The 17,203-nt window shown below is 52.8% G+C and overlaps 5 protein-coding genes across 5 annotated transcripts; 2 read left to right on the top strand and 3 right to left on the bottom strand.

Moving 5' to 3' along the window:
- Positions 1-56: 56 nt before the first annotated feature.
- V2A60_004667 (phosphatidylserine decarboxylase 1) lies at positions 57-1,820 on the top strand (the record flags this gene model as incomplete). Its single annotated transcript, XM_083255984.1, has 3 exons — positions 57-430; positions 502-633; positions 689-1,820. The coding sequence occupies 3 exons, from the start codon at positions 57-59 to the stop codon at positions 1,818-1,820; spliced, it is 1,638 nt and encodes a 545-aa protein (XP_083112110.1).
- A 736-nt stretch (positions 1,821-2,556) lies between these two features.
- Positions 2,557-4,413, bottom strand: V2A60_004666 (uncharacterized protein; the record flags this gene model as incomplete). The annotated part of the gene is made up of 1 exon (XM_083255983.1): positions 2,557-4,413. The coding sequence occupies one exon, from the start codon at positions 4,411-4,413 to the stop codon at positions 2,557-2,559; it is 1,857 nt and encodes a 618-aa protein (XP_083112109.1).
- A 4,489-nt stretch (positions 4,414-8,902) lies between these two features.
- V2A60_004665 (rRNA methyltransferase NOP1) lies at positions 8,903-10,112 on the bottom strand (the record flags this gene model as incomplete). Its single annotated transcript, XM_083255982.1, has 4 exons — positions 8,903-8,961; positions 9,018-9,681; positions 9,788-9,912; positions 9,980-10,112. 4 exons carry the CDS (start codon positions 10,110-10,112, stop codon positions 8,903-8,905), a joined length of 981 nt encoding a protein of 326 aa, XP_083112108.1.
- A 752-nt stretch (positions 10,113-10,864) lies between these two features.
- Positions 10,865-11,999, top strand: V2A60_004664 (60S ribosomal protein uL22; the record flags this gene model as incomplete). The annotated part of the gene is made up of 4 exons (XM_083255981.1): positions 10,865-10,867; positions 11,172-11,385; positions 11,575-11,762; positions 11,847-11,999. The coding sequence occupies 4 exons, from the start codon at positions 10,865-10,867 to the stop codon at positions 11,997-11,999; spliced, it is 558 nt and encodes a 185-aa protein (XP_083112107.1).
- A 4,047-nt stretch (positions 12,000-16,046) lies between these two features.
- V2A60_004663 (DUF3455 domain-containing protein) lies at positions 16,047-16,921 on the bottom strand (the record flags this gene model as incomplete). The annotated part of the gene is made up of 3 exons (XM_083255980.1): positions 16,047-16,065; positions 16,120-16,642; positions 16,708-16,921. 3 exons carry the CDS (start codon positions 16,919-16,921, stop codon positions 16,047-16,049), a joined length of 756 nt encoding a protein of 251 aa, XP_083112106.1.
- Between the last annotated feature and the right edge of the window lie 282 nt (positions 16,922-17,203).

Below are 17,203 nucleotides of genomic sequence, written 5' to 3'. Positions count from 1 at the left end.
TGCTTACCTTGACCACCGAAAAACCAAACACCAAGCTTTGGCTGTGTTTGGTCGCAATGGCGGCAACACTTGGCTTTGGCACCGCACGTCTCGTCAGGAGTCATGCCCTGAGCCCTCTGCGGCGGCAGTGCGCCAATGCGGCAGGCGTCCGCCGCCCCTCGACGTCGACAACGGCCTCGCTGAGGTCCCAGACACCCAGCGCGGCTCGCGACTTTTCGTCCGGCCCCTCGGGTCAGCGCCCTCGCTTCTCGCAGCGGCTGGGGGACGCGCTGCGGAAGACGAAGGTTACCTGGTACCACATCCCCGTCGGCCTCGGCGTGGGATTTCTCGGCTTGGTTCAGTTTTACAAGGTTCAGTCACGCGAGCGTGAGAGGCAGGAAGGCGGCGACAGACCGAAGCCTCGACCGAGAATTCAACCGGACGGACCATGGTGAGATGATGCCTACCCATTCTTGGAGACCTCTTCTTTGAAAAAAAAAATTGTTGACACTCGAGCCCCAGGCAAGTTCAGGTCATGTCTACTCTACCTCTCAAGGCCATATCCCGTCTGTGGGGAAAATTCAACGAATTGACAATACCATACTACCTTCGTGTGCCCGGATTCAAGCTATACTCTTGGATCTTTGGCGTCAAGTACGTGGCGCAGTAACCCAAGGCTGCAGGATTGGACTACTAACAGTATCGCCAGCCTCTCCGAAGTCTCGGAACCCGACCTGCACGTATACCCCAACCTGGCGGCCTTCTTCTACCGCACCCTGAAGCCCGGCGCGCGACCCCTCGATCCCGACCCTCAGGTGCTGCTGTCGCCGTCCGACGGCAAGATCCTCCAGTTCGGGCAAATCGACGGCGGCAACATTGAGCAGGTCAAGGGCATGACCTACACGGTAGACGCCCTGCTCGGCAAGCACACGCCGAGCCCCAGCCTGTCCGGCGCGTCGTCGGTGCGCAGCGGCGCCAGCACGCCGCGACCAAACGCGCACGACGGCAGCGTCGACGACGATGTCATTGGCAAGGATGAGGAGTTTGGCCGCGTCAACGGCATTTCGTACACGCTTCCCGACTTGCTGTCCGGACCGCACGAGCCCGGTCACGACGGCAGCCACGACGGCCACGCCGTCGCCGCCGTCAAGGACCAGTCCATGCAGCCCTCGAACAGCGCCGTCTCCGAGGTGCGCGCCGACCTGGCACTCGGCGAACGCGCGTGGTACGACGTGCTGCCGCGCGACCGGGGCACGTCGCTGTACTACGCCGTCATCTACCTCGCTCCCGGCGACTACCACCGCTTCCACTCGCCGGCCAACTGGGTGGTGGAGCGTCGGCGGCACTTTGCCGGCGAGCTGTACAGCGTGTCGCCGTACCTGCAGCGCACGCTGCCGGGCCTCTTCACGCTCAACGAGCGCGTCGTCCTGCTCGGCCGCTGGCGCTGGGGCTTCTTCGGCTACGTCCCCGTCGGCGCCACCAATGTCGGCTCCATCCGCGTCAACTTTGACCGCGAGCTGCGCACCAACAGCCTCACCACCGACACCGCCGCCGACGTCGCCGCAGACGAGGCCGCCCGCCGCGGGGAGCCCTACCTCGGCTTCGCAGAGGCCACCTACGAGGCCGCCAGCCCCGTCCTCCACGGCCACGCCCTCCGCCGTGGCGAGGAGATGGGCGGCTTCCAGCTCGGCAGCACCGTCGTGCTCATCTTTGAGGCCCCTACCACAGCCACCGGGGGGGGCGAAGGCACCGAGGAGAAGAACACAGGCTGGGAGTGGAAGGTCGACAAGGGCCAGACCATTAAAATGGGCCAGGCTCTCGGCCGTGTGAATACGGAGTAGGCAAGAAGAAGAGATCAAGGGGTGCACAGGGCGTACCATGTACGCTGGATGGTGACATAACATTATCGGGAAACCAATAAAGGGGAGGCAACCTGTCTTCAACACGGCTGTATTGGAATAGCATGCTCAATTCGCAGCATTTTTGTTATTGTGTTTTTTTAGTTTAAGGGGGGCACATTATAGCCAGATATATACTCAGCCATTCAACATTACAATTGCATCACAGTTGACCCAGACATCGACGCTTGTGCTGATAAATTATTCGTGGTTTGTCAATTTTGCACAGCCGAGACTTGATGTCTCCTATATACCCGACAAGATCTCCCACTCTCCGACCCTCCACACGCACACGCACACGCACACGAGTCTGTCCCACAGCAACAGCAAGAAATCAACATGTTATGGTCGAATGCAACAACAAAGTCAAAAATAGACAAATGCACAATAGTGAGCTCGGTTGACCCAAGGAAAAAAGACTAATCAAACGCCGTTGCCGATGGTGCTTCGTAAAAATCCCTGATGTGCTTTTCTCTTCCCCCTTTTTGTATGTGAGCCGAATGCTTGCGCAGTGCTCGCCTTTCTAGAACCCGCGCCACGGCAGAAATAATATGCCGTATAGATATTTCTTGATAATGTCCAAAGGAAAAAAGGGAATGGGGGAAATTCAGGGAAAGACAAGAAAAATAAACAACAAAAACTGCAATAATCTTACACGCAATACAAGAGGTAGACGCATCTACCAGGTTTCGGCAATGTACTGTCCGGCCTCCTTCTTGAGGTCCCAGAAGTTGCGGGCCTCGTCGCGCTCCAGGTTACCCTTGGACATGGCGACATCAATAAGGGCCTCCTCGACACCTTCGCCCATGCCCTGGGAGCTGCCGCAGACAAAGACACGTCCATCAACCGAGTTGGCGATGTACCAGACAAGATCGGCTTGGTTTCGAACTTCTTCCTGGACGTATCGGCCTTCGCCACGTCGGCTCTGCACGACGCGCTTGACTTCTTCCTCGTGCACACCCCACTCGCCGCTGTAGATTTCGTCGACCAGAGAATCGCGGATGCCCTGGAGAACCCAGACTTTGTTGGCGCAGTTGGCCTGCTTGAGACGGCGCTGAACGAAACCACGGAATGGAGCGATGCCGACACCAGCGCCAATGAGTAGCATGGGACCATCCGAGTTGAACTCTTTAGCAAGCGGGTTGGCCATAAGACCCTTGAACATGGGGATGTAAATCTCAGGGTTAGGCTCGCCAGCGGCTTGGGCCTGCAAGAAGCGCTGCGCCTGACGCTCAAAGAAGCCAGAGCCGAGACCAGTTCGAGTGCCCTTGCGCCAGTCACTCGTCTCATGAACGGTGACAGCTATCTCAATCAAGCGGTGCTGCTTCTGGTCTCGCATCTGATAAGAGTCGTGGGGGTCATTGGAGAGGGAGTAGAAGCGAGGCATAAGCTGTTGCAGAACAGACAGAAGCTCATCCAGGGGCGGCTGCGAGCTGGGGAAGGCATAGAGAAGTTGAGAGACGGTGACGTGCGGTCCTGTGCGAATATCGCAAAAAGTGCCCTGGCCCTGGGCAGAGCAAAGGAACATGAGAACCTTCCTCTCAAGTGTATCAGTAGCGTGCTCGGCGAGTACGCGGAACACATTCTTGGTAGGCGGATAGGATTGGAGGTCGGTGCACCACTTGAGTACATCGCGGCGAGTGGTGACGAGCTCTCGAGGCTTCTCATCACCCCAAACAGTGGGCCAGCGGCCAGTAGTAGTAGTCATCAGGGTCGGTCTGTCGCGGACGAAACGAGGGATCATGAGCCGGTCAAGGACATCATCAACAACGCTGTCGTCATTGGGAGCGAGAACTCCAATGGCACCACCAACCTTGAAATCGTTGGACTCTTCGTCGGGGTAGTTGGTGACATCAAGGTCAAAGTGGTATGTGCGCTTTTCAGCACCATCCTTGGTGAGCTCGCGGGTCGTATGTATTTTGGCAGGGTAGACGTGGTATGGAGGATGCGGCTGCACAAACTTGGGAGGCTGAATAGCAGTGTTGAGAGACTCGACGGCCATGGGCCCTGAAGGCTTTTCGGCCGAGGCAGTGGAGAACGTGTCAGCTTCAGGGCCAATGGAAATGCCCGAGTCTGACGGGTTGCTGAGAGGACGAGGAATTGACTTGAACGAAACGACCTTGGCTGGCAGTTCAACAATCCCTGTGAGCTCGGTGGGAATCTCTTCGGGGAATTTGAGGCCAAGAGAATTGAATGCAGCATTGTCGGGTAAGATGAGGGGTTCGTAATCGACGCCGGCGGGCCGCTTACTGCCCATCAAGCAGCAACCACCACCGCAGCATCGACCAACAAACTCGGCCGTCGTCTCACCGGTAATACGCTGAATGTCGCGGGCGCTCTGAGCAATGAGCCGCGTAGAAGCGCGACGGTGGCGCGTTTTTTCGATGCGAGCTGGCTCCTCGGCATCGTCCGACTCGTCAGAAAATGTTAGGGATGGGGCAACGGACGGGGCATTGCTGGGCTCGCAGGGGACACAATCGCCCGTAGAGGCGACGAGAGCCTTTGCGGCCGCGGTAGTGAGTGGCGTCTCGACCATGACGGGCGTATATACAGGCGCGAGTTGGTGTTGATGTGGTTGTGTGGCAGACCTGTGATGCCGTTCACCAGGGTGTCGAACAGGCTAGTTTTTTTTCCTTGCCTGCTGGGGTGGTGGGATGGTGGTGTGGTAGTGGTGTGGTGGCGTTAAGTGGAAATTCTTAGGCGCGTCTGGGGGCAGTGGAATGGAGCACCAGAAGAGGTTGTCTGCGAAAAGGGCAGTTTGCCGGTGACTGCGAGAGCCTGTTGAGTTAGAATGGAAAGGAAAGGGTCGAGGAGAGTGAAATAACAATTCGAGGACGGGAAGCAAGAATTAATTAAGGACAGTGTGGTGGCTCCAAACGTCGTGGGGGGTGGGAGGGAGGGCGGCGGGCGTCGTCGGTAGGAAAAAGGGAATTCAACGGAACAGTGCGAACCGCCGCCGAGGTCGTCGTTGGGAAGGTGGCCTGGTCTGGGCTGGTCGGCGGAGTGAGCGAGCCAGGGCCGGGGAAGCGCCTTTTTTTTTCTTGTCTCTGCGCTTTAATTTTTTTTGGGGCGCATGTGTTGTTACCGGGGGCCGAGAAGGAGGGTTGGAGTGGCTCCAGGGCTGCCTTCTGGGCCAAAAGTTATTTATTAGTAGAATTACACGCTGTAACAGGGCCCCCGGCTACGGAGGACGGGGTGCCGAGAAGCACAGTGCGAGGGTCATGGCCCTGCAGAAAGGCGCTAACAACAATGGGGAAGCACATGAAGACAATTTAGCGGACGAGGTCGCTGACAAGGGCCACAAGGGGACACACTACTTACCTTAGTACCTGTATAAGGGAGGGGGGTGCTCACCGGGTCTTAGGCTCGCTGCACCCGGTGCTGGCTAGTGGAGAGGCTTTATCATCAGTTTGGCAGCTGACTGGCCTCTTACTAGCAAAGTATGATCTAATGATGATGGGAGAGTGTTGGTGCGCGCCACTTCCATACTAAACACTACGAGTTAGTTCTCTGTCGTTCTGTGCCTCACTCTCTTTCTGTCTTCTCTCTCTCTCGCGCGCGCGCGCATGATGTATTTCGTTTCGTCATGTTTCTTTTTTGCCTCAAACTCTGTTTGCAAATGTTGCGCTGCAAGCCACAATCTGCCGCCAAAGTCTCAGTCATATCTCACAAAAACTTATCGATCGATCAAGGATTCCCTCCGCCCTGCCTGTCTCTTGCTTTTTCTCTTTCCCTTTTTCTTTTTTTTTTCCACTGCCAGGGGCAGATGTCCGTGTTCGTATCTTGGGCGTGCCTGTGAGTCGCGTCATTCTTGTTTTACACTCCTCTTATCAATCTGGAGTAATGCGCAAACCCACACTCTGGTTTCTGTCCCCGACCGGGGCTGGGGGCGTCGCCGCCAAGGTTCGCACAGTGCGAGGTCCGCCCGGGTGCTGTGCCCAGTAATCAATCAGTCATGATATGCAAAGCATGACGGGGGAGAGGCAGCCCAACGGTGGCGGGCGTCCACTTTGGGGTAAGTATTGAACACGAGTCCACAGCTTGGGAAAAAGAGAGAGGATAATCGAAAAACGTACACGGAGTACTCCGTAGACAATTTCTGATGGCTTGAAAATGATAATTACCTACCAACCCGCCGGGCGGTTTTTTCTTTTGAAATAACACGTCAGCGGAGGTGTACTGCAACACCCGCTGATTGATAAGATGGCGCGTGCTTTTTTCCTGGTGGTGCGCTCGTCGTCACCATTGATTTTAGCTCCTACTGGTATCAGTACAACCTAGTAGCCTAGGTCTCAGGTCATGTCCGTCCCGCCGAGCCGGGACAACGGTAATTTGGTTGTTGGGAGGCAAGCAAGCAAGCCACGTAGGTCACTGCAATGTTTTTGTTTTCGTTTTTTTTTTCTCAATTTTATTTAATCATCTTTCCTTTTCTTTTTCAAATAAAGAAGCCACCTTGCGCGCGTTCATTGGAGAATGGCCTTGCCCTGCGCGAATAATGATGATTATTATTATGATACATAGGTAGGTACCTACCTACATACCGACCTACCCAGCATGATGAGCACCGTGCCGGAACCGGCCTGGCCCAAGCGTGTTTCCATGCAGTGAGTTTTACCAGGTCCTGTCCTGTTTCTCTCGTTTTTTTCGTGCACCCCTTGGCTGGCGCACCACATGCTTTCGTTGCGATATGGTGCGGTAACCGAACTTCTCCGGCCCGCGGTCGTCTTAAGCTCAAAACCTTGTTCTTTTTTCTCTCTTCAGTACCAGCGGCGCCTCGTCGAGGCACGGACGTGATTCGATTGCCGGCCGTGATTCCGTTGCGCATCTTATCAATCAGCACACCAAACACCACGTCAACGTTCCAGCCTCTCGTCCAACCTTTTTGCTGTCGAGAAACCCAGCACCCACTCGAAGTCCCTTTCGTCAGGAACAGTTCAGCCACTTGCTCACCCTGCTGCAGTAGTACTAAGTATAGTAGATCTCCTTTTTTTTTTTTTGCGGGTTTCAGAGCTCTCTGGTCTTCTCCAAATCCCCAGTACAGGGTCACTTACTCGTACTGATACTATACGCAACACGCACGGCTCGTGTTTGACTGCCAAACTGCCTAGACACCATCAACGATCGAATGAAGCAAGCAATGCAGGGGACATCGTACTGGTAAATAGTGCTGGGTACTTTTGTCGGGCGCAGTCATGTGGCTTGTCTCGTAATTTTGCCATTTTCCCTGACCCTGCCCCAGTTGGCCCAATAACCGGCTGTCGCAGGGTCATGTTAAGCTTGGTCCATGCTGCCCATGCTCTTGCGGAAAAAATTTTATCAGGTGCATCTTATCAATCAGCACCATCAGAGAGAGCCTGGCCGCCCAACTGAGCTCAGCTTGTGTCGCACTTACTACTCCACGACTGGCCCCTTTTTCTTTCCATTTCATTCCAAGAATTTTCCTTTACTGTTAGCACCTTCCCTCTCCCCTCCTTCAGGGCACCAAAATTGGGCGCAGCTGAGTGCTTTGTCTGATCGCGGTAAGCTGCTTGACTGCCGGTCTTGTGATCGGATGGCGACGTGCCGCAGTCTCTGGTACATCGGAATCCGATTTCGGCCACACGAGAAAACCCAAAATGGGCCCGCATCTGATAACTTTTCTCCCGCGAATTCTTCTTCTCTCCTTCCATTTGACCCACTGCCGTGGGAGCTCTTCATTTCTTGTTTCGCAAAATAGTCTAAGTAGCGCTACTAGTTTTGGATACCCCCCTTCCCCCTGCTCACCTCGCACAGCTTTGTTGGGACTTCGTACCGGCTGCCTGGGCCATGGTTGCGATTGATTAGATCCTTCTGCACAGGGATGGATCCATGTTCTGTACCCTGCCCCCTGTAGGTGCCGCTTTGCTACGCCCAGCTGGTCAACTCGCCGCTGGGGCCGTGCCTGAGTGAGTCGGCCAAACTTAGCACTCGTCCACATTTTTCTTCAGGTCTCCAACTGCTCTGCGTTGCCCCTTGTCCCGGAACGACCCCGATAGGCTGGCTGCTGGCCTCACTGTACGTACAGTTGTAATTTTGAAGGTGTCATGGATGAATGCCGACCTAGTTCACGCTCTATGCCAACCTACCCATCTCTGGGCCAGGGATGAGGCCTCATCTCCGTTCCAGCGCCGAGGAATGCTCGCATCAGGCGATTAGGCATCGATGTTTACCAGATTCGATCGACTATTGTGCACATGTGCCGTGGTGGGAATTTCCGTCGCTTTCCTCAGATCGGAAATGGCCATTTAAATATGGTTGTCATGGAGGAATCACCTGGGCTAAGTATGGGTAGTGCTACAATATTTCTTTTTCTTGTGCGATACTTTGAAATGGGGCAGACGCGTTCATTTATTGCACTGGCACAATGCTGACATGCTGACATGCTTTACTGCCACATTAGCAGTCGCCAGACGACACGATCTGGGCTGCTACTCATTAACTCTTTGCGCACGCACAACCGAGCACATTCGTTGCTGATACCGAATATGTTATCAGCAGCTCACCCAAGCCGGCAGCACAGAATCAACAACCAATGCCTACCGACACGGGACAATGTGACCAGTATTGGCAGAGATGATCCAACTATAGGGTAGGGAGGGTATCATTGACCACGATGTCTGAAAACCCCTTCAAAAACCCCTTCACATATTCTAGCCACGCAAATTTACAGCACGAGACAGACTCCATTTTCGCTCCATACACAAACCCTTTAATGCAGCGTCAATGTTGTAATATGCTTCTAGATTGTGGCTTAGATGCCGGTACTACATAAAAGCCATGTACAGAGATACAGTCCCCCAATGCCGGAACGCCGCGCGCCTTGTGGAAAAAAGGAGCCATTACAAAAACAGAAAGAAGCCGCAGTCATTGCCAAAATAAGATCCAAGCAAGTCAGGATACCCTCCAGAAGGACGCTGAGCGGTAGTCAACAATGCAAGTGCGCAACCACACACACATACCCGGACTTGCTATTTATGTTTGCTTGATGTTTTCTCTCAACACATCTTTTAGTTTTTGACACGGGTATATTCACCGGCAACCAGACAGTGGTCACGCTCGAAGGGTTCTAATCAGGTGTTAGTAATCAGAGTCAGTTGACTGATGCTATCGGATCGCACATACCGAGCGTGAGCTGGAACTTGGGCTTGATGGCCTCTGCGCGCATCTTCTGAACCTCGCTGGCGAAAACCTCAGCCGCAGGGGCGGTGGAATCGATACAGTTGGCCTTAATGGAGATGAGGACACCGCCACCAACCTTGAGGAACCAGTTGGCGTTCATGGCAACGATACGAGCCTGGTCAGGCTGGGCAACATCGGCGAAGATGACGTCAACCATGGGGACGATCATGCGGTAACGAGCGGGCTGGCGGGCATCCTCGACGATGGGGACCACGTTGGGGCGCTTAGAGGCCATGGCGATGAGATCGCGGCCGGAGCGGGACGAGAACTCGACAGCGTAGACGTAACCTGTAGGGCCAACGAGATCGGCGACGTGGGAGACAGAGGTACCAGAGGCACCACCGATGTAGAGAACGCGGGAACCGGGCTTCATGTAGATGTCGTCGGCACCACCAGCAATAGCAGCGCACAACTTGCTGCGGAAAGGGTTCCACATGCGATACTCGACCTTGGTGGTCGTGGTGGTACCATCGTCATTCTGGACGGATTCGTCGACCGAAATGCGCTTCTCGCCATAGACAGACTCGCCTGGGGTCAGGTTGCGGGTAGCAATACCATCCTCCTTGCCGCCACGGACGACAAAGACACCAGGGTGACGATGGGGCTCCTATGAGCAGGATACGTTAGCAAAATCGTTGGCCGTGTCGTGACTTGGCCATCTCGCGATGGCCTCACTCGACCATCCAGAGGCAACCGGGGAAGAAAAAACATACAATGATGACCTTGGAACCTCCCTTCTGGCCGCCAGCACCACCGCGGGCACCGCCACGACCACCACGACCGCCGCCGCGAGGGCCGCCGCGAGCAGGCCCGCCGCGACCACCACCACGGCCACCACCTGTTTGCGATCCGTCGTCAGTACATGAACGGAAGAAAAAAGGCATCAAGAGTCTTCCACAGCATACCTCGACCGCCGAAACCACCACGGCCACCGGGAGCACCGCCGCGACCACCTCCTCCGAAACCTCCGCGGCCACCACCACGAGCGCCGCCGCGACCGCCGCCGCGAGGACCACCACGGCTAGCAAAAGGAGCCATTGTATGGGATTTTCTTGGGGAAGGAGATTGTAGACGTTGGGGACTTTGACAAGGAATTGAAAAGATAGAAAACAACGTAGGGCTGTTCTCGAATGTCAAGCCACCAGGGAACAAGCCAAAGTATGTTGCTGGCACGTGTAGACCAAGTGTAGACTTGTCCTTGTTGATTGCCGTAGGCACGAGATGTTCAACTTTTTTTTTTCAGGCACTTGGGGACTGAAAAGAAATTTTTGAAGCTCTGGATTACCAGAAGGCTCAGTTGCCCCACATATTGCCAATGTCGGCTAGCTTGAAGTAGACTGTCGTCGGCTGTGGGAGATACTATTTTCCGACAGAAAATCGGCTGTTCTCACAGAGTCGCATCACGTGTTTCTTTGGTGTACTCCAGATCAGGTGATTAGAGGCTCACAGTCACTCGCATGTTAAGAGATGAACGCATCAGGAGAAGACTCAAATATCGAGAAATCGTCGATGATAATTACATTGAGTGAATGAGTGATCAAAATTTTATTCCGGGCGAAAAGGATTGTTTTAGTATCCAGTCCATCTCTCTTCGTTGTGCTGTGCGTGCTGGGCGATCTGTTTTGCCAAAGGGCATTGAAACCCTAAACACAAGTCCCAAAGCAGTAAGCGAGCTTTGCTGGCCCGCCTAGGCACCTTAGGGCAAAAAGTTCAGAAATTGCCAACTTCGAGCGCAGCGAACCCACGGTAGTCGAACCAAGCAAGTCATCACCAACCCCAAAGTCGTCAAGATGGTGAGTGCAACGCGCCCCCTCGTCCCTGAGTCTTTCCACGAGAACATTCCAAAGCCGAACCGTGTCCATTCGAAATGCAACAATTCAATACCCGAGACCGCCGAAATCATCTCTGATCTATCGCATCGCCATCCCACCACCTTGGTTCAAAACGGTGCCTCGATTTCGACATGGACTAGCGTCGCTACGAATTGTTCAATTTCGCCTCCTTTGGCGCGCTGCAAAACCAGGGACAAGGAGAATTTTTTCATAAGAACGAGAGTTGGGACGGAAGCTGACCGGTTGGATTGTCTTATGTTAATAGGTCCGTTACGCTGCGACCGAGATCCTGCCCGCCAAGTCGGCCCGCGCCCGCGGTGCCTACCTCCGTGTCTCTTTCAAGAACACCCGCGAGACCGCCCAGGCCATCAACGGCTGGAAGCTCGAGCGTGCTCTCCAGTTCCTTGAGAACGTCAAGAGCCACGACGAGGCTGTCCCCATGCGCCGCTACGCCGGCGGTACCGGCCGCACTGCTCAAGGTACGAAACGATTCTTACAATGTTGATTGTCGATGTTCGATCTCGGCACAGGTGGCATGTGCTAGGAAAGCCGGATAGCATTGAACAGTCTATTGCAGTCGTCGTGCAATAAGAAGATGCCAGATTGCGGTCGACAATCTTCGTACTCGATGTCAAGAAACGCCATGTACTAACGAATTTGTCATATAGGCAAGCAGTTCGGTGTGACTCGCGCTCGCTGGCCCGTCAAGTCGGCTGAGCATCTGCTCACCCTCCTCAAGAACGCTGAGGCCAATGCCGACGCCAAGGGCCTCGACACCGGTGCCCTCGTTGTCAAGCACATCCAGGTCAACCAGGCCCCCAAGCAGCGCAGACGCACGTACCGTGCCCATGGTCGTGTACGTATAAATTCCTTTTTCGACCTTTGGCGAAGGGGAAACTTCCATATCTAATCGTCTGCTGACATGCTTGCTTTGTTTTAGATCAACCCCTACATGTCGAACCCTTGCCACATCGAGCTGATTCTCACCGAGGCTGAGGAGGTTGTCCAGAAGTCCGAACAGGTTGTTGGCCGCGAGCACCTGAACGCCAGACAGCGTGGTGCCCGCCTTCGCAAGGCCCTCACCGCCGCCTAAATGGCGCGCGCTGTGTGTCGGGGCTTGGACGAGGAGAGAAAGAGGGGACGCAAAAAACGAAACCAAAAAGCTTACAAATGAAGTCTTTAAAGCGAAAGAATTTCAAATAACACATTTTCTTTGCCTGTTCAACTGCCCCGTTTTCTATTTCGCGTGAATTTGGACGACTGCAGCAAGGCAAGCAAGAGCGAAAGAGGAATGTGGAGATACACGATATTTCTCTTTGTACTGGGATAGTTGAGGACTTTTCTTTTCTCTTCCCGTCTGATTCCTAGTAGAGGGGCATAACGACCCTTTGGGGGTTTTCTTTGAAACAGCATTGGGAAAAAAAGCAAAATGAGAACGGAATGGTTTGAAGGAGATACACCTGGCGAGCCATTTTTCTATGTGAGGGTCGATGCGATTTCTTTGTCATTGGTGTACGTGTGTTTTTTGGGGCAAATCTTGCCGGCTGGACCTTTTTTTTGTTGTAAGGTGTCACTGCACAGCATTTACAGGGAAACACTGCGGCAATATTATATCGACAATTCTGATTCGCAAGGGACGGTGAACTCCTAATGATGAATGAAAAGAACCGAATTTCTATGAAGAGATATCGTAGTGCGACTGTCTACTGTTCATTACTGCTCTGAGATCAAAATCCGAGCAATGCATCGTTAATTGCTTATCGAACCTATAAAACAGTACAAGAGAGATTACCAGAGCTCCAGCTCTCCAGAAAGAGACGTTAACACTTCGTCTTCGAAGACGTTCGCCACCGAACTGTGCGCTTAGTGCCAGAAAACCGCCCGATAGCGAAGCTATGACAGCCTTTGCCTGAAGCGGCTGCGGCTATTTTCTTGTCATTGAAACCTTCCCGCCCCATTCTCATGCTGACAATTTTTGTCAGCGGTGTTTCGTCACTCAATATCGCAAAGTTGATGATCCGTCCTACGAGGGTTTGACTGCAGTGCTGCATGAACGGGGTGAATTCTGAAGAAGTAGCTCCAGCTCAGGAATTGAGATTATGAAGATGGCACGAAGTCTCTCGTGACCAAGATCGACGTATCCGCAGGACTTGAATGTGAGCGATTTGAGTATGTAGAAAGCCTCTTCATCAGGCAGCTCAAGCGTATCTAGAATTTTACGCGCCAGACTTTTGAGTCTGCTTTTCGATTGTTGGCATTCTGAGCTGGTGGAGGCGCTTTTGTCTGTATCAAGAGTCTCTCGGATCTTGACGGATGGCGAGATATGCTCAATTTGCCCTGCCTACCACATGCAGGAGGGTTGATCTAGAGAAGGCCCAGCATCCGCCAAATGGCCCGTATCATCTGGCCTTTTGAAGCCTAAATTGAAAAAGCCCGGAGGTGGTACATTATCGTACTCTGGAAAGCAGTGTAGACAGTGAATCGCCTTCAAAATCCATCCACTCTAAAGAGCCGAGAGCAGGCCCAGGCAGAGATTGAAGAGGCACATGCGGTACCACCCAGCAATTAATTATTCAGTGACATTTTTAACGTGCCGGAGTCGTAGTAGGTCATCATCGGCACCGACTTTGGACATGGCCAGTCGGGCCGCTGCCTCTGGCGATGCCAAAAATGGAGCTGGTAGGACACACTGACTTCGTCGGTGGCACGCAGCAGCCAATTCGCCACCACACTTCATTCAAACTGAAAACGTTCGATTTTCTGAAAGTACACATTTACAACCGTTGATAAGCGCGTGGGTGAGGGGGGCAGCGTCAAGAGTCGACACGGATTCTTCATTCATGAGTCTAGCAGATATATCTCTACGACGGCAATCCGCGACCCTACCTGAAGAAACAATTCTAGTGGACGGAGACAACGACCAGAGATCATGGCGGCAGAGAAAATGTGAGCTGGGATCTTGGCATATTGAACGTCGTGGGGTTTCGAAAGTAGCCTTCTGCAAAGCAATTGATCGCGGCCAGTATGTACGACTAGGCCTTGGCAACATGAGCCCATCCTGTTTCTGTAAGAAACGCCCGTTGCGCACGGGCTAATGCTGTTGGTATCAGCGCATGACTTGGGATACCCGACGCCTTGGTTTTCCTACTCTGGCATCGAATGACGTAGTGGCTGATCTGCAGGAAGCAAGTTCCAATGGTCGCCTCCGGTCTTCTCTCGCGGTACTGCAGGCGCAATTCTTTCATCAAAACCCGGGTGGTAGAATGCTGTCTGAATTACACTTTGTAAAAGAAGGACTTGTGTCTCTGTCATCTACCGTTCCTCAAATCCGGAATTACGCAGCATCGCGTTGACAAGCGCTTCTTTCCAATCCAAGAGTGCCTGGATGGGTGCTCTATACTTTCGACTAGAAGTGTGAAATTTCTCGTCAAAGGTAACACCACGGGCGTTGGTGTAGCTTTTTCATTGTTGTTGTTACCCCATACACGATTATGATCTATAAAGAAACGATCGCGTATTGTATTACTTCTTGCTGTGGTGTCAGAGCTGGACAAAAATCCCAATCCCGCGTCAGAGCATAGACCGAGTGCTGTGAAGTGGGTTGAGCATCGCAGCGTGCCTTTCCTATTTTCGAGATTGTCCGCAACGTATTCGACGCCTCTGGCTTCTTTGTATCGACTGTATCCTTCATGTTGCCAGCGATATAATCCCCAAAACAGAGTATCATATCTTGCTTTGGTTTTGGAGAAGAGATTTTCAGGACGTTTTCGTCCAGCTCTAGAGACAGAGCAAACCGCTAAATGAGGTGGTCAACTTGGTCGAGTACTTGCCCACTGCTGGACAGCATGCTGGATGAAATGTTTCTGATAATGATACTTTCGCTAGAGACCAATAAGCCGACCACTTGAAAGCGAAAAGAAACAAATACTTCTCGGAAATAGTGCGATGACACTTTAGCTTCGCAGTGCCACTGACCAGTCTTAAGTTTCCTGCATCCCACCTCGAAACTTGCGAAACAGCCGGAGGAAACAACTCTACTGGAAGAGAATGTAGATCTGGTGCCTTTGAGTTGACTTCGCAGAGTGTAGTATGCGTCGAACACTCCGAGCTGGGCCTCTGGACTCCCTGTCTGGCGGCATGAATAGCGTCCAGCTCATCACTTGACAGCCATTCGATAGATCTCACAAAAGAATGCAAATGCTAATTACAATACCATAGTTCTGGACCAATAACATGCCAGGAGGAGAATAGGCAGGCGCTCACAGCGCAACGAGCTGCTCGATCCCCAAGACAGCCCGAGGCTAGTTAGTCTCTACCAGCGATACGCCTGTTCTAAGCCTCCAGTGCGCCAATACTGGTGTAAAATAACTTCTTCTAGATAGAAAAAAGGAGACAGAAGAACGAAACTTATGGTAGTCGCCCTTGCTTGCAGGAGACGTACAGGGCAACCAACAAAAGGGTGATGCAGCGATGAGGGATGCGGGTCAATCGATGTTGTGTGTTACAAACAATGCTGTTTCAGCCTCCACATAATCCGCAAACGAAAATGGGGTAGGAAAGCTCCCATGCTGAAAAGGAAAAATATGCAAGGCACGCAAGGAGAAAATGAGATGTTGAAGTATGTCTTCTTACCAAGCCGGCGCTGTTGAGGTGGCAGCACGCACATGTGGAATGAGATGCTCACTATTTGGTAACTCCTGCAAATCTAAGCAGACTTTAGAAAATAGAAGAAACTGGGAAACCCGAGAAACCGGAAACCGAGAGTTTACGATACCAGAAGACGTAGAGATCAAGCCCACAAAGTACGAAGAAATACAGAGAAGCAAGTGAAAAACGGATGCATCAAAGAGGTAGAAAGAGTCCCCTAACAATCGAGCGACGTCCTTTTGTCACTCATACCGAAATGTGTGACTGGAGATTGCCACCCCTCTCTAAAATGTGATAAAAACAATAATACTTCATGGCTTGCATCCTGCCCTTGTTAATAGCCACTCCAGGTGGCGAACATTAAATCCTACTAAAATCTTTTCTCAATAGATGAACAAGGAAATCGACCTTAACATAGAATAAACAAGTCGATTAAAATAGAAAGACAGCCACCTAGAATCGTTTCTTTGATACTTGATAGTCTCTCTATTCTTTACGACCAGAACCAATACCTATTGATCGTGAATTAGCAGATTTTCTTCCATGCAACACTGGGGTTGACTCACTCTGCAGAGTACTCGACCTCAAAAGGGCCCGTGAGGTCTTTGCATGTTTCTGGGGGGCTACCACCAGCGGTCGACACACGGAACACCTCGGCCAGGCCGTTCGTGGCATCCTTGGTGGCCAGAAGTCTCAGCCAGGGGACCGCAGCGTCGCCTTTCTGACCAACCGTCGCGGTGGATGGAGCGTTTGCGCTGGCGTTCTTGGCGCACGGTAGCCGTCCCTCGCTTCCAAGGTCAAAGAAGGGTACACCCGCCGCTGTGAAGTAGTGGTGGCCAGAAATGGGTAGCATCGCAGGGCCGAGGTGATTGGCGGCATCGAGATTGAAGTGCACAGCCATGCCAGGGATTTTGCCCGTGACGTCGGGGTAGGTAGCAGCCATGCAGGTCACGTTGAAGAGAGTGGCGACAGCCCCGATAGCCTTGGGTTTGGAGTCTGCTTTGCCGTCACAGGTGTAGTTTTGTGTTCCGCGACCGACGGCGACATGGCGCAGCTGGGCGCCGACAGCGGGAGCAGGCATACCAGGCACTACCAAGAGTTAGATATAGGCAATCTGGGATTGATTTGCTGGAAAATTCAAAGCGATGACTCACAGGTTGGCATTACAGCCTTGGAGAGGTCGCACTTAGGAGGGCCGCTCATGGATTTGGCGGCTGATACCTTGGCAGCAACGATGTTGAAGTACTGGGAGACGGCGTTGAGAGCATCGCGAGGATCACCGAGCTGGTTGATTTGGAAATCGGGCCAGGTTGGGGCAGCAGAAGCGGCAGTAGCCAACGACGAGACAAGAAGTGTAGAAAGACGCATTTTGTCACCGGGTTTTACAGGAACCTGTTCCAGCGGGTAACCTCGGATATTGGTGAGGACGTGTTGGTGGGATGCGAAGTGTAGAGAACTAGGGGAGTCGAATCAGATAGACGGGGAAGGAAACTCAAAAAAGATACTGCAGAGATAACAAAACAGACTCTAGGAAATAAAGGAAATAGACAAAGAAAAAGAACAGAGGAAAAAGGCACGCAAGCCCAAACACAGTTTCCTGTGCGGTGTTGTCTATACGCTGTATGGTGTTGATACTTCTAGAAAAGAAGA

This window comes from Cordyceps javanica, chromosome 3, assembly GCF_051103115.1.
Source record: "Cordyceps javanica chromosome 3, complete sequence".
Taxonomy (NCBI): domain Eukaryota; kingdom Fungi; phylum Ascomycota; class Sordariomycetes; order Hypocreales; family Cordycipitaceae; genus Cordyceps; species Cordyceps javanica.
The sequence above is the reverse complement of the archived record's forward strand: the minus strand, read 5'-3'. Positions and strand labels throughout refer to the sequence as shown.